The 16,452-nt window shown below is 55.9% G+C and overlaps 1 protein-coding gene across 3 annotated transcripts in view; it reads left to right on the top strand.

The window, feature by feature from the left end:
* ATXN7L1 (ataxin 7 like 1) overlaps positions 1-16,452 on the top strand; it is a 62,205-nt gene that overhangs the window by 30,082 nt on the left and 15,671 nt on the right. For all 3 annotated transcript variants that reach the window (XM_039913953.1, XM_029078261.2, XM_029078262.2), the window contains exon 4: positions 13,621-13,843. In XM_039913953.1, coding sequence (XP_039769887.1) covers positions 13,621-13,843 — 223 coding nt within the window. The remainder of the gene's footprint in view (positions 1-13,620; positions 13,844-16,452) is intronic.

Consider the following 16,452-nt stretch of genomic DNA (forward strand, 5'->3'; position numbering starts at 1 on the left):
AGTTGGGGGGTCCCGGGGGGGTCGTGGGGGGGGAGGACCCCCTAGGGAAACCCTGTCGGGGAATTCCTTCGCCCCCTTGGGAATTGAGACATGACTCATCCTGTGGGGAACGAGACATCAGAAGTCTGGAGTGCCACCGAGTGACAGTAATGAAGTCGGTTTCCAAGCGGGAAGCAATGGGGCTGAATTAAAAATACACTGGAGTTAAACTCGCTCCTTGTTCTGTGAACCTTGGTTACAGCCGGGAGGCGGGCGGCGGAGTCCTGCCGACTCGATCCGGCCGCGGCTGGCAAGATGGAGGAAAACCACCCGGCGGCAGCCACGGTGTTTCTGGTGCACCCAGTTGTACCTGCTGAAAAACGTGGCCCCCGGGCCACTGTCGCAGGGACGGAGTCCAGGCTGGGTGTGCCTGCTTAGTGACCTTGGGCAAGTCACTTTACTTTTTTTTTCAATTGTTATTTATTAAGTGCTGACTCTGTCCCAGGCACTGTACTAAGTGCTGGGGTAGATACCAGCTTAGCAGGTTGGGAACAGTCCCTGTCCCACATGGGATTCCAAGTCTTAATCCCCATTTTACAAGTGAGGTAACTGTATTGGGAACCGACGAAACTCGAGCCTGGAAATCTTGCCATGATAATAATAATATTATTATGGTACTTGTTAAGCGCTCGCCTCCAGCACTGTCTTAAGCGCTGGGGAAGATGCACGTTAATCAGGTTAGACATGGTCCCTGTCCCACGTAGATAGATTCTTCCTGCATTTTGCAGATGAGATAACTGAGGCACAGAGAAGTGAAGTGACTTGCCCAAGGTCACACAGCAGTCGCGTGGCAGAGCCGGAATCAGAACCCAGGTCTTTCCGACTCCCATGTTCCATCCACTAGGCCACACCCTGTCAATTTGGTGTTGAATGTGGCTCATTGATGGTGCTGTTGAAACATTCACACACCTGTTGTGGGAGATTTGGGTTACATCACTCCTCTGGGCTTCGGTTTCTTCACCTGTAAAATGGGGATTCGATACGTGTCCTCGCTCCCCCTTGGATTGTGAGACCCGTGCCGGGCAGGGAGGTCCCATCTGATTGTCCCGTATCTAACCCCGGTGCTTAGAGTGCTTGGCACTTAGTAAGTGCTTAACAGATCCCATAATGATTATTATCAGTTTTATGATCTGGAAGATTGGCCCTCTACCACTGTATTGTAGACCTTCAACTAGGTTTGATTTTGATGGTGATAATAATGGTATTTAAGTGCTTACTATATGCTAAGCACTGGGGTAGATACAAGATAATCAGGATGGATTATCAGAAGACCTGAATTCTAATCCCCCTCTCCGCCACTTGTCTGCCGAGTAACCTCAGGCAGGTCACCTCACTGCTCTGTGCCTCAGTTGCCTCAGCTGTAAAATAGGGATTAAGGTTGTGAGTCCCGTGTGGGACAGGGACTGTGTCCAAACTACTTTACTTGTATCCACCCCGGTGCTTAGAACAGTGCCTGGCATGTAGTAAGTGCTTAACAAATGCCACAATTATTATTATTTACTAAGCGCTAGGGTGGATACAATTTAATCAGATTGGTCACAGTCCCTGTCCCACATGGGGTGCGCCTTCTACATGGGGGGAGAACAGGCATTGAACTCCCATCTAACAGATGAGGAAACTCAGATGCAGAGAAGGAAGATGACTTGCTCAAGGTCACACAGTAGGCAAATGCCCGAGGTGAGATTGCAATCCAGATCCTGGGCTTTTATCGGTAGACCATGTTGCTGCTATGCCAAGGTGGCGTAGGAGAGATTAAACAAGGACCCTACCTTACTCCCAGCCCCGCTTCATTCCAGTAATCGCGGGTAGGGGCTCGGCTGGGTAGCTTCAACTAAAAATGATGCTGGTAATCTGTCAATCAGTCAATCAGTGGTATTTGCTGAGTGCTTACCGAAAGGCTCGGGCAGAGTATCTTCTACTATTAATCATGGCGGTATCTGTTAATCAGTGGTATTTATTGAGTGCTTACTGAAAGGCTTGGGCAGGGTATCTTCATCTAATAATGATGGTATTTGTTAGTCAATCAGTGGTATTATTGAGTGCTTACTGTGTGCAGAGCACTGAACCAAATGCTTTGGAAAGGACAGTATAAGACCCATCTCCTCTAAGAAGCCTTCCCTGACTAAGCCCTCCTCTCCTCTTCTCCCACTCCCTTCTGCACCACTCTTACTTGTTCCTTCATTCATCCTCCCCTCCCATCCCCACAGCACATATGTGTGTATATATATACAATATAATAACTTGTTTATTAATCTATTTATATTAATGTCCATCTCCCCCTCTAGACTGTGAGCTCATTTTGGGCAGGAATGCGTCTCTTGTTATATTGTACTCTCCCAAGTGCTTAGGACAGTGCTTTGCACTCAGTAAGCACTCAATAAATACGATTGAATAAGTTAATGAATATGTTCCCTGCCCATAACGAGCTTGCAGTCTAGAGGAGGCTCCTACTCCCCCCCAACCCCCAACTGCCCCCTTCTGTCTCTCTCATTTTCTCTCCCCCCTCTCTTCCTCCCCACCGTGCCCCCTCCCACCCGAATCCCTGAGATCTGCTGCAACAGCTGTGTGCTCTACTGCTTTTTGGGCTGAAGCCACATCCTGAACCGGAGAAGTCTGTGTAGCCGTCTCCTTCTGGGTCTGGCCCCGAAGGGCTCGGCTGGCATCTCGCTGGCAGGGAGGAGCGGAGAGATGGCCCACTCTGTCCACCCCGACCAAAGGCAAGGCTTCTCTCTCCCTCCCCCATCCCTTCTCCCCTCCCCGGCCCCGGTCCCCGGCCCCGGCCCGGCCCGGGGGAGGGCGGGTGGGAGTCCGCAGAATCCGTCCCCCGGCGAAGCTGGCCACGCCGGCTGGTTCCCGAGTGGTTTGGGGTTTTGCCGTCTGTGCTGGCCGCTGGAGGGGAAGATGGGGTAGGCTCTGGAGGGGGAGATGGGATGAGGTGTGGAGGGGGAGATGGGGTGAGGTGTGGAGGGGATGTTGGGATGTGCTCTGGAGGGGAAGATGGGGTACACTTTGGAAGGGAAGATAAGGTGTGCTCTGGAGGGGAAAATGGGGTGTGCTGTGCAGGGGGAGTTGGGGAACGCTCTGGCTTTACAGAGAGCAGTCGGCACACGCTTCCCGCCAGCACGTGGGGCCCGTGTCGGAGTCGGGATCCGGGGCGGGCCGGGCTGCTTGTGCTCATTCTTCCCCGCCCCTGTTGAAGATGGCAACTAGGTGGGGGCTCGGGTCCCTGGCGCACGGCGACCGTAAGCGTGTTACGGGCAGGGAACGAGTCTGCTGATTCTGATGCGTTGTACTCTCCCGGGTTAATCAGGTTGTCCCATCTGGGGCTCGCTGCCTTAGTCCCCATTTGACAGATGAAGTAACGGGTACAGAGAAATGAAGTGACTTGCCCAAGGTCACACAGCGGACAGGGAGCCGAGGCGGGATTAGAGCCCACGTCCTCTGACTCCCAAGCCTGTGCTCTTGCCATTAGGCCATGCTGCTTTAATCAGTTGGGCAAAGTCCGTGCCCCACATGGGGCTCACAGTCTTAATCCCCATTTTACAGAGGAGGTAACTGAGGTACGGAGAATCAGTCAGTGGTATTCGAGCACTTACTATGCTCAGAGCACTGTACTAAACACTTGGGAGAGTACAGTGTAACAGAATCAGCAGATACGTTCCCTGCCCATAGAGAAGCAGCATAGCCTAGTGGATAGAGCACAGGCCTGGGAGTCAGAGGGCCCTGGTTCTAATCCCGGGTCCGCCACTTGTGTGCTGTGTGACCTAGGACAAGTCACTTCACTTCTCTGGGCCTCAGTTACCTCATCTGTCAAATGGGGATTAAGACTGTGAGCCGCATGTGGGTCAGGGACTGTGTCCAATCAATTTAGCTTGTACCTTCCCCAGTGCTTAGAGCAGTGCGTGGCCCATAGAAAACGCTTAACAAATGCCATAATATTAATTTTTTAAAGCTTGTAACCTAGAGAAGGAAACAGATAAATGAATCAGAGTCAGAAAATAAAATGAATAAGAAATATGAGAAATGAAGTGACTTACCTAAAGTCACCCAACAGTGAAGGGGCGGAGGCGGGATTAAAACCCACGTCCTTCTGACTCCCAGACCCGTCTATCCACTAGGCCGCGGTGCTTCTCTATGGGCAGGGAGCATGTCTGCTAGTTCTGTTGTACTCTCCCAAGTGCTTAGTGCAGGGCTCTGCACATAGCAACCCTCTCTGCCTGGGGCCCCTCCTCATGCCTGATGCAGGAAGCTCCGAGACCCAATGGGAGCGGCCTTTCAGCTTCCTTAGTGCCGAGGCCTCGGATTTCGGGGATGGATTTTGGGGGGTTCTCCACTGGCCTGCTTCCCTTCGGCCCAGGGTCCCGGCCCGGGCCTCACCGGCCTCTCAGGGTGAGGGGCCCCGAGACATCTTCTAGTCATCGTTGTCGTGGGGGAGGAGGAGGGTGGGAGTCCTTCCTGCGTCTCCAGCCTTGATGGCTGCTTGGTTATCAGCCAGTCACTCAATGGGGAGTATTTATCGAGCGCTTGCTCTGTGCCAAACACTTGGGAGAGTACATTAAGAATATGTAGACCCAGACCCTGCCCTCCGGGAGCTTATAGTCCAGCAAGGGAGACAGATACTAAAATAAATTACAGATAGGAGAAGCAACAGATAAGGAACGTTTCCAGACCTGGATAGATACCTTTATATACTTCTATATACAGATAGGTAGATAAGTGCCCCGTTACAAGATAATTAGGCCAGATACAGTCCTTGTCCCACAGTCTAAGCAGGAGAGAGACCAGATATTGAATCCCCTTTTTACAGATGAGGGAACTGAGACCCAGAGAAGTGAAGCGACTTGCCCAAGGTCACACAGCAGGTGAGTGGCGGAGGCGGGATTAGAGCCGGGGTCCCCTGACTCCCAGGCTCATGCTCTTCCCACTAGGCCACACTGCTTTCTACCAGACCAGACCGCTTGAGCATACGTCCACATGGGGCTCACAGTCTTAACCCCCGTTTTACAGATGAGGTAACTGGGGCACAGAGAAGTTAAGTAACCTGCCCAGGGTCACACAGCAGTCAAGCGGTAGAACCGGGATTAGAACCCAGGTCCTTCCGACTCCTAGGGCTGTGCTCTGTCCACTAGGCCTCGCTGCTTCTGTCTCTTCTGGAGCCCGCCAGCTTATGATACGCGGTGCAGATCCGTCGGAGAGGGGAAATGGGTCGGGCCGGATATTCTCAGCTCCGACTCGGCCAGACAGGCCATCGTGGAGGAAGAACACAGGTCCTCTTTACTCCCGGGTCGGTGTCGTATCCACTAGGCCGCTGTGCTTCTCGTTGCGGTCTCACGGTTCTCCCTGGGGCCTCCTCCCTTCCCTTCTTCCGCCCGTCACCCACAGCTGGCACCGAAACTCCTCCCAGGGTGCATCAGTTGAGCAGAATGCCGTTGGATTTTTCTGCTCTCTCTGCTCTGCAGGCCTGGCCCCGCGGAAGCCCCAGAAACAGGAAGTCTCGTGTTGGGTTTTTGTTTCTTTAATGGCATCGTTAAGCGTTTATTATGTACCCGGCACTGTTGTAAGCGCTGGGGTAGATACAAGCTAATCAGTTTGGACAAAGTCCATGCCTCACCTGGGGCTCACAGTCTTAATCCCCATTCGACAAGTGAGGTAATCGAGGCCCAGAGAAATGAAATGACTTGCTCAGGGTCACTCAGCAGACAAGTGTTTTTGTTTTTTTGTTTTGATGGTATTTGTTAAGCGCTTACTATGTGCCAGGCACTGTTCTGAGCGCTGGGCTGGATACAAACTAAGCAGGTTGGACACAGCCCCTGTCCCACATGGGACTCACAGTCTCAATCCTCATTTTGGGGTTGAGGTAACTGAGGCCCCGAAAAGTGAGGTGATTTGCCCAAGCTCCTGCAGCAGACAAGCGGTGAAGTTGAAATTAGAACCCATGACCTTCTGACCCACTGGCCCATGATCTATCTACTCCACCTCGAGGTGTCTCTTCTCCACTCTCCCCAGTGCCCTCAGGATTATTTGGGCTGGGGCCGAGGGCGTGAGACCAGGGCCAGGGAAGCCGGGAGTAGGGCCTGGGTCGAAGCGGAGAGAAAGAGCCCGGACTCGGAAGTCAGTGGTCGTGGGTTCTAAACCCAACTTTGCCACTGGTCAGCTGTGTGACTTTGGGCAAGTCCCTTCACTTCTCTGGGCCTCAGCTAGCTCATCTGTAAATTGGGGATTAAGACTGTGAGCCCCCTGTGGGACGACCTGATTATCTTGTATCTCCCTCAGCGCTTAGAACGGTGCTTGACCCGCAGTAAGCGCTTAACAAATACCGTCATCATCATTATTATTATTATTTGGGCACCTGCGTTAAAGAAGCTCCCGGCCCAGTCCCACAGTTCGGCGTTCGGGTGAGCTCCGCGGCCCCCTTTCCTGAGGGCCTTTCTTGTCTGACTGAAGACGGTTCCCGGCCTGGCCCTCTCCCTGCCGTTCTCCCCGCAGAACCCCCGAGGAAGGGGCCCGGAGGGCGTGAGATAGCGACGGGGCCGGGATTTGGGTTTGCGGGCCTCCCGTTGACTGTGGCTGCCCGGCGCCAACTGACGGTCGCTTACGAGCTCCCCCGGGGCCAACGGAGACCCCCGAGGATGGGCCGAGGAGGGCAGCGCCCGGCCCGGGCTCCGGATCCTCCCTCTCCTTCCTCGGACCAGGAGAGGGCGCACGAGGTCCCCAGGCGGCCGTGGCGGCCAGCTGGGCCAGCTCGGCGGTGACCCGGCGCTGGGGACGGGTCTGGCCCGCGTGAGTCATCAGAGACACGACCCAGATCTGCAGGGGATGAAGGGATTGCTTTCCCACACGGAACGGAAAGTCGGGGAGCGGGCGGCACGGGACCCGTCCGAGTTTGAATCCGCGATCCCGGCCCCCGGCGAGGAGGCCGTGGACCGTCGGGGGCAGGGAGAGGGCTGGGGAGCCGTGGCGGCGATAGCAGCTGGGCAGACGCCTCCCCTCCCACCGTGCGGCGCGTCTGGTGGCGGGGGGGACGGCGTCGGGTAAGCGGCAGACCGGCCAGAGCCGAGCACGACGGGGGCGTCGAGTGCCTTCGCGATCCCCAGCTGAAGCAGCGAGGGGGTTGTCACGGGGCAGACCGGCCCAGAAATAGCTCGGCCGAGCGGCTAGGTCAGACTACGGGGGTCTCCTCCCTCCTCCCCTTCCTTTGTTTTCCCTTCTGCCTCCTGTTTCTTCTCCCGCTCTTCCCCCTCCTCCCGCTTCTTCCCGTCCTCTTTCCCGCGAATGATACGAAGCCGAGTTGGCCTGGATGTCGGTGACCTTTACCCCCTCGGCTCACTCTGGCCCGGTCTCCCCGAGAGGTCGATCCCCGCCGCCGGGTGGAAGAGGGCTCCCGGCCGGGCCGGGCACCTCGACCATTTCCGTCGGCGTCCCCCTGGGGGGCCGGGGCGCCGCGGGCAGGCGGAAGGCCGACCGGGCCGTCCAGGGCCACGGGCGGCCACAGGGCTCGTGGGAGATATCTGAGGGGAATCGTCCGAGGCCGGGGAAAGGTGCTTGACAGGTCGGAACAGCTCGCGGCCAGAGGATGGGCCCGGGGGACGGGAGGGGATGGGTGGTGCCCAGTGGAGAAAGAAAAAGGGAGAAAGCCAACATCTCAACTTCCCACCAATCCTCCACGGGATTCGGAATATAAATGTGACGGAACACAACTGGGACAAGTCCCGTTCGATCAGAGCTGTGATGTGACCCTTCTCACAAGTGTTGTGTTGCTGGTGGTTAGCGTTTTTTGGTGTTATTTTATTTTATTTTTTTACTGTTGGAGCTTACTGCTGATCTTCAAACCCTGAGGGGCCAGGGGACTTCTCACCGTCGAACAGCTGGAGCCACTGAGGCACAGTGAGGTTAAGTGACTCGACCAAGGTCTCCCAGGAGGCTAGAAGCACAACTGGCACCGGTATCCGGGATTCCTGGCTCCTGAGAACAGAGGGTGACTTTTACCCTGAACCTAGTGCTCTGTCCACGGAAGACACCCCAGACAGCACCTGCTCTCCAGTGTGGCCTAATGGATAGACCACGGGCCTGGGAGTCAGTTGGACCAGGGTTCTAATCCTGGCACCACCACTTGTCTCTTGTGTCACCTTGGGCAAGTCACTTCACCGCTCTGGGCCTCAGATATCTCAATGGGGATTAAAACCGTAAGCCCCGCGTGGGACAGGGACTGTGTCCAACCTGATGAAATCATATCTATTCCAGGGCTTAGTACAGTGCCTGGCACATAGTAAGCACTTAAGTACCATAAAAGGGCGGGGGGAAGGGGGCTGGTGGGACTACGCCCAGCCTGATTAACTTGTATCTACCCCAGTGCGGGGTGGGAGAGGTTTCGGAGGGTCCTGAGGAGATGATGGAGTCCAGCTCCGGGGCCCGGCTAAGGTGGGATTGGGCAGGAGCCCAGGGAAGAAGCTGACTCCCCTCTCCTGCCTCCTTGCCACGGTGACGAGTCTGGAACCATGACTTTCCAGGGTCCCCTGGATGCCCCGTTGGGCTACAGTACCGTGATCCCAAGCTTTCCGCTGGAACTTTCCTGTTCGATTTCCCCATTAGTTGTTACCGAAGAGAAAACCCGCCGCCGCCCAGCCCCCTCTGCTTTCCCCGCCGCCTCTCATTGGGAAAGGAAGGAAAATCAACCCCAGAGTTGGGAGAGAAGCAGCCTGGCCTAGCGGTTAGATCGCGGCCCTGGGAGTCAGGAGGACGTGGCTTCTAATCCCAGCTCTGTCCACTCATCTGCCGGGTGACCTCTGCCAAGTCACTTCACTTCTCTGGGCCTCAGTTACCTTATCTGTCAAATGGGGTTGAGGACTGTGACCAGCCTAATTAACTCGTATCTGCCCCAGCGCCTGGCACATAGTAAGCGTTAAATACCATTTAAAAAAAAAGACATGGCCGTCTCTAAGGTGTTGGGCGAAATGCAGACCCCCCCCCCCCCGGCTGTAGCCCCGTACTCTGCTCCCGGTGAGAGGCCCCTCCCCTGCCACAGCCGCTCCGGGTCCGGGAGCTTTTGTTTCTCTAACTTCCTGTTCTATTTGGAAAACCCGAAGCCAAGGCACGGGTCTTGGCAGCCTGAACGGCAGGCATCTGACCTGAATATTCGGCCTGTCATTAGCGACGCCCGGCCCAAAGCGGAAAGAGGTTAAGCAGCTTGGCCGGGGCCGGGGCCCGGGGGGCGAGGGGGGGGGTGGGGGGGTGGAGCCGGGCAGCTGCCGCCGGGGGCTCTGGCCACAGCACCCACCCAGCTATGTTGAGGCGAGGGCACGGGCCGGTGCTTGCCCCTCTTATATCGAACTGCCCCATGCGCTTAGTACAGTGCTCTACACACACGGAGCACTCAATACGGACGATTGACTGACTGACCGATGCCCTCGGATCTGTGCCCGGGGAGCTCTCAGATCTTCACAGTGGCACCTGGGTCTCCCCACAACCCTCCCCGCCACCCCCGTCCCCGGCCTGGGGCCAGGGGAGCTGCAAAAGCAGAAGGAAACGGCTTCCGGTCTCCAGCTTGCTCCGTGGAACGGGTGGAGGCTTGAATGACTCCCTTTGGTGTAGCGGATAGAGTACGGGCCTACAAGTCAGAAGGTCGTGGGTTCTAATGCCGGCTCCACCGCTCGTCTGCTGTGTGACCTTGAGCAAGCCACGTCACTTCTCTGTGCCTGTTACCTTGTCTGTAAAAAGCGGGGATTACGCGTGCGCTCACACACGGGCTCCCGTGTAGGACAGGGACTGTGTCCAACCTGATTAACCTGTACCTACCCCGGTGCTTAGGACAGTGCTTGGCATATAGTAAGCGCTTAAGTACTATAATTATTATTATTTTTGGCTCGCATAGTGCGCTCCAACACGCAGCCTGGAAAACTGAACTCCAGCCAGGTGTGTTATACACCCCCACCATCCCCGTTGCCCCTCCACCCCCGAGATGATTTTCCCTCAGCGAACTTGGCTGGCCGAGGGGAGCTGGGGGTGGGGCCGGGTGGAACCCTCTGGACTCCGATCGGGGCAATCCGGTATTTCCTTCCGCAGGTAAATGGCTGCCGGAGGGGTGTTGAAGAGGCTGGGCCATTGGTGGTGTAAAACGGGGGGAAGAAAATGGCAACGGAAATTCCGGGTTGTGGCCACCGCCACAGTACGGTACTTCCCAGGAAGGAACTCTCATCCGGATCCGGCGGCCCCGGAAAAATGAATCTCCAGCCAAAACGCTCGATGGAGATTAACTGTTTCCCTTCCACGGGCTCCCTTGAGGACTCGGGGTCGAATAGGGAATACCGGTGACCCTTTCTGAAGCGCTTAGCTCGGGGGCCGGCGAGAAGAGGCCGGCCCGGACGGACACAGGCGTCTCCGGGAAACCGGCCCGGTTCCAGTCAGCCGCCGTTCCCTGCGATGGCCGGGAGAGCCGGGCGGCATGGGGCTGAGCCGACGAAGAGGACACCGCCGCTCCTAGTGGACCAACAGCACGGCCCCCTGGAGCCCGCCTCGAACCCCCGCCGTCTGTGCCGGAGGGCCGGACTCCTGCTGAGCAGCTCCGTGGGCATCTCTCTGGGGGAGCGGGGACAGATGTACCGATCAACTGCAGCTCCGCCTCGGGGAGAGGAGACACCGACTCTACTCCAGGACGGTCTTGGGTTCCCCTTTCCTCCAGGGGCAGCTTGGCAGGGAGCACTCTAAGAAAGTGCTCCTTCATAGTATTTGCAGCAGCATTTATTGAACACAGAGCGCAATGTATTAAGTGCTTGGAAAATACGAACCAAGCAGATGTCACGATCCCTGCCAGATCCTTGTGGCCACGCAGGACCCTAGGGACTGAGCCTCCGGTTGCAAGATTTGGGGATCTTGAGATGGGCCTTCAGTAAGGCTTCGATGTCGGGGAGAGCAGTTATCGGTCTGATATGTGGAGGACGTATTCCCTGCCCACAAGGAACTTACAGTCTAGAGGGGGAGACAGACATTAAAAATAAATTACGGATATGTAAGTACTGTGGGGCAGAGGGTGGGGTGAGTGTCAAGTGCTTAAAGGGGACAGATCTAAATGCAAGGGTGATGCAGAAGGGAGAGGGAGGAGAGGAAAAGAGGGTTTAGTCAGGAGAGGCCTCGTGGAGGAGATGGTTTTGAACGTGGGGAGAGTGGTGGTCTGTCGGATGTGAAGTGGGAGGGAGTTTCAGGCCAGAGGCGGGACGGGGCCAAAGGGTTGGTAGTGCGGTGAACGAGATGGAGTACAGTGAGTGAGTAGGAGATCAGTGAGATAAGATAAGAGGTGGCGAGCTGATGACAGCTTAAAAATCGATGGTAAAGTGTTTCTGAGTGACACAGAAGTGGATGGACAATCACGGGAGGTTTTTGAGTGGGGAAATAGGGACCGAATTTTTTTTTTTGAAAAATGATCAGGGCAGCAGAGTGAAGTATGGACTGGAGCGAGGAGAGACAGGAGGTACGGAGGCCAGAAAAGAGGTTGTTGCCGTAATCAAGGTGATATTGAATGAGCGCTCGGAGGATCCGCGCGATAGGAGTTTGGATGGCGAGAAAAGGGCGGATTTTAGTGATGTTGTGAAAGTTGAACTGACAGGATCTGGAGAAAGATTGAATACGCGTGTTGAATAAGAGGGATGAGTCGCGGTTACAGGCTTAAGAGACAGGGACGATGGTGGTGCTGTCTACGGTGACAGGAAAGTCAGGGGGTGGACAGGGTTTGGGTGGGAAGATGCAGAGTTCTGATCTGGATATGTTAAGTTTGAGGTGACAGCGGGCCATCCAAGCAGAGATGTCCGGAAGGCAGGAGGAAACGGGAAACTGCAGAGGAGAGAGTTTCGGGCTGGATATGTAGATTTGGGAATCATCCATATAGAGGTGGCAGTTGAAGCCAAGGGAGTGGGCGTACATGGAGAGTAGAAAGGGATCCGGAGTTGAGGCTCAAGGGACCTTCCACCATCAGAGGGTGCGAAGCAAAGAAGGAGCCTGGAAAAGGAAAGGTCAGCTTGAGAGAGAATACCCATCTCCGCCCCAACTTTTCCGGGCACCCTTGCACTCGGAGATAGATAAACGTTGTCATCGGGGACTTCACCTTCGGATACCAAGTTTTATTTTTGAACTTCCACTTTGGCTCCCGCAGCCCAGCGAGCCAGCGACCCCGGAATCTCTTCCAGGTCGTGACTGGGAGTCCCGGAGCTTGGATTATTTCTTCTCCCGCCGGCTGACACCGGCGCTCGTCTGCCATTTTTCAGCCCCCTCAATTCAGTCTTTTAGAGTCTTCCTGCCGTTTCCCCGCTTCGGCATTCCACCCCTCAGGAGAGCTTAGAGTCTCGGCGAGCTTACAGACCGCTAGTGAAATATTAAATAAAACTGGTCCAAGTGTAATGATCCCCGTAAAGCTTCACCAGTCAGAAAAATGGCCGTGTATCCCAGCCTCGTAGCCTACGTGGTTAGAAAACCTTATCGTTGCAGTAACAGTAATAGCGATAGGCACTTTTAGGCCCCTACTTTGTGCAAAACACCGTTTGGAAATCCCCTGGCCGTGGTGGATTTTGGGTTCAGTTTCCCCTATTTGCGGTTGTCTGTACCCACTGAGGGACCGTCCCTGCCTCTGGTGCCCTTTTGGTCACCAGAGGACGCAGCCCTGCCCCCTTAGGACCGCCACCCCTGTCTCGTCGGAAAACCCGGCTGGATGATGGTTGCCTGGTACCGTCCGAGTGCCGCTACCACCAGGCGCAGATCATATTTGCATTTTCTCCTTGGTGAGGGCTTTTTTTAAGCCAGAGGCTAAAATATTAAGTGCCGTTCAGGTGACAGACACAGCCCAACCTAAGGGCTCACCGTCCGAGAGTAATGGGGTGCAGGGGATTGGCAACAGACCCGCACGAAATGATGAAAACGTAAACCAGTATAAAAGACAAGGGTGGTGATGAATTTAACAAGGGCGTCAGTGCTAGAGGAGCAGAGTTCGGGTTCCACGCGGTTCGGGGTGGCAATACAATCAAGAAGCAGCGTGGCCTGGTGGAGAGAGCACTGCCCGGGAGTGAGAGGACCTGGCTTCTAATCATGGCTCCGCCACTTGCTTGCTCTGTGATCTGGGGCAAGTCACTTCACTTCTCTGGACCTCAGTTTCCTCATCTGTAAAATAGGGATTAAATCCCTTAAATTAAATCTGACCTCCCTCCTTCTTAGACCTTTAGCCCCATTTGGGACAGAGACTACATCCCATGTGCTTATACAACACATCTACCTCCGCGCCTGATACGTAGTAAACTCTTACTTAGTTTCCCACTGGGGCCTGCGGCGTCTCTTCCAAGGTTTCTCTTCCTCTAGATTGTAAATTCACTGTGGACAGGGAATGTATCTGTTATATTGTATTCTCTCAAGCGCCAAGTACAGGGCTCTGCACACAGTAAGTGCTCAGTAAATACGATGGATTGAGTCCAAGTGCAGTTGGCCGGTGCTGATGCTGCAGGTTGTGGGTGTGTCTGTGTGTGTCTGTGTGTGTGTATATACGCAGACGCATCGTATTCACCCAGGAACGGCGGACCTATGAGACTTATCTTTTCTTCCCCCTTGCAGAAAGAAGGCACGGTTCGATGTGTAAGGCTTGCCCCTCTCCAGCGTCTCCGCCTTCCAACGCCAGGACGTCACTAGTCCAGGTGAAATCCAAATCCTCCGTCAGCGGCCCTAACCCTGTCAGCAACAACTCAAAGCCATTCAGAACGCCCAAAGACAATCTTCTTACCTCCAGTAGCAAACAGCACACAGTCTTTCCTCCGAAAGCGTCGAGGGATAAACCATGGTGAGTGCCGGCAGGTGGAGGGTGCCACCACGCGGAAGTTGGCGCGGGAGACGGACCGGGGGAGCCAAACCCGAGATCCGGGGAGTTTGCCCCCTCGTCGGGAGGAAGGAGCAGGCTTTGTTTCGTCTCGCCCATCGCTTGGCGCTGAGCCGGGGTCGGTGAGAAGGAGGCCCTCGGGCTTCGTGGGTGGGATGGGAGCCTGAGGGGATCCTGGAGGGTCCGGCCGGTCAAGTTGTGAGGCCCGAGGAGGCAGTTGGACAAATGGGGAAGCGGCTTTGCCGGCCCTGCTTCGGGCAGTCAGACAACTGGCCGGAGCATGGGCCCGCCCGGTCCCCGGCCTGTGCCTCTGGAAACTGACTGTGGACAGCGATGCCCGTAGGCAGACCCAGGTGGCATCACTGTCGCCGTTGCCTCGTCCATCCCCTCGGCTTCTCCTCATTCACAGCCGGTCGGGGACCCCTCCCCAGTCCCCGGTTTAGGCCCCATGGAGAGCAGAGCGGCAGTGGTTTTGGGGCTTCTCAGTGGCTTCCCGTCCTCTCTGCCGCGCTGGGTGAATGACCGTGGCTGGGGTTGGCCAGCCCAAGGCCAAGGCAGGATGGGCAGCTGGACATTGCCACGCCAGACCCTGGGGTTGCCCGGCCAGGCTCTGCAGAGAGCTCCGCTCGGCGTCCCAGGAGGGCGTTCCACAAGGCTCAATTCTGGGTAGAAGGCTCGAGAAGAAAAAATGCAGGATGGGTCCTGCCAGCTCTGGGCATGTGAGGGGCCCTGGCGGGAAGCGAGCCACCTGAGAATCAGTCCGGCCACGCCGAGTTCCGACGCACGTAGGCCCTGAGGACGCCCTTCCCTGGCCGGAGCCGTTCTAGGGAGCCGTGGCCCAGCGGGGACTCCTGGTCGGAGCACTGGCAGGCCATGAGCAGGAGCAGGAGCCTCTAGGGCCTGCCTGAGCCCTGGGCATCCTTCCACGGCCTTGGTAGCAGTCTTCGCCAACCTTCGTACCCAGGCACGTGCAGATTCCCCCTGTAGAGGCAAGTCAGTCGGTCATTCAGTAGGATTTATTGAGGCCCTAGTGTCTGCTGAGCACTGTGCTAAATGCTAGGGAGAGGAAGACGCAAGAGAGTTGGTAGGCGTGACCCCCGCCCTTGGGGAGCTTAGGCTCTAGTTAGGAGAGACAGGGGTTAGAATCAGTTTCAGAGAGGGGAAGTGGTGGAGAATGAGGATAGATGTACATTAGTGCTTGGGGGGTGGGTATTCTAAAGGACTTATGGGGTACATCCGAGGCCCCTATAGTAAGGAGTGTCAGTTTGATGCAGAGGTGGATGGACAACCAGTGGAGGGTCTTGAGGAGTGGGGAGATGTGGACTCAATTTTATGTTTTAGAAAAATGATCTGGGCAGCGGAGTGAAGTATGACTAAGTGAGAATAAAGATAGATGTACATTAAGTGCTTGGGAGGTGGGTATTATAAAGGGCTTTGGGGGTACATCCGAGGCCCCATGGGGATATCTGAGGGGTTAGCTCTCACTCAGACCTGTCTCGGTGCTCCTTCCCTCCCTCAGCCCCCTCCCCGCCACCCCCAGCTGGGGCTTGGGTGCGTTGAGCTGGTGGAGAAGACCCGACCACAAAGAACAGTTGGTTCAGCCAGCCTAGGGGGCCTGGGGCCTCTCTTCTGTTCCTGCCAGCGGGGAGAGGAAGGGGTGTCGGTGTGCCTCAGGCTGCCGCCCGACTGGCAGCATGGAGGGCTGGCAGACTGCGGGGGGGGCTGAGGGGACCCTCCTCCCTGGGCCGGGAGTCAGGTGCAGCAGCCCAGAGGAAGCAATGCCAACCGGACCCTCAGTCCATCGGGGCAGAGACGTCTAGCGGCTGATGGTTGTTGCTTTCTTCGTTTGGTTGCCTTAAAACTGAATTCTGGACGCAGCCCCCCTTTCCCGATCGCCCCTGCGCTCCCCCCACCTCAAAACACCTGACCGCTCTGTTGGATTTTCCGGCTTGGCTCAACCGGGTCCCGGGATCCAGCTGTCCGGGTCCAGGCCGGTCCGGTCGGCCCCGTGTCTGCAGGAAAGCAACCAGTAGATGTGTCAAATCTATTGAGCGCCTACTATGTGCAGAGGAGTGTGCTGAACACTTGGGAAAGTACATTATAACAGTTATATTGCCCACAAGGAGCTTACGGTCTAGGGGTTGGGTGGGAGACAGACATTAAATGAAGATAGGTACGTAAGTGCTGCGGTGCTGAGGGTGGAAGGCTGGAATACAGGGTAAAACCCCAAGGGCGGGGATGATACAGGAGGGAGGGAGTAGGGGAAACGCGGCCTTAGGGAGGGCCTCTCGGAGGAGTTGGGATTTTAATACAGCTTTGAAGGTGGGACGTGAGGGTCTGTCCACTGTGAAGGAGGAGGGGGAATTCCAGGCCAGAGAAAGGGCGTGAGTGAGGGGTCAGTGGCGAGATGGACGAAATCGAAGTACAGTGAGTAGGTTGGGATTAGAGGAGTGAAGCGAGTGTGCTAAATTTTAGTAGGAGATCAGCAAGGTAAGGTAGACGGGGGCAAAGAGGTGAGTGCTTTGAAGCCTGTAGTAAGGAGTTTGTTTGTTGCAGAGGTGGATGGACAACCA

The sequence above is a fragment of the Ornithorhynchus anatinus genome, chromosome 13 (genome assembly GCF_004115215.2).
Source record: "Ornithorhynchus anatinus isolate Pmale09 chromosome 13, mOrnAna1.pri.v4, whole genome shotgun sequence".
NCBI lineage: Eukaryota > Metazoa > Chordata > Mammalia > Monotremata > Ornithorhynchidae > Ornithorhynchus > Ornithorhynchus anatinus.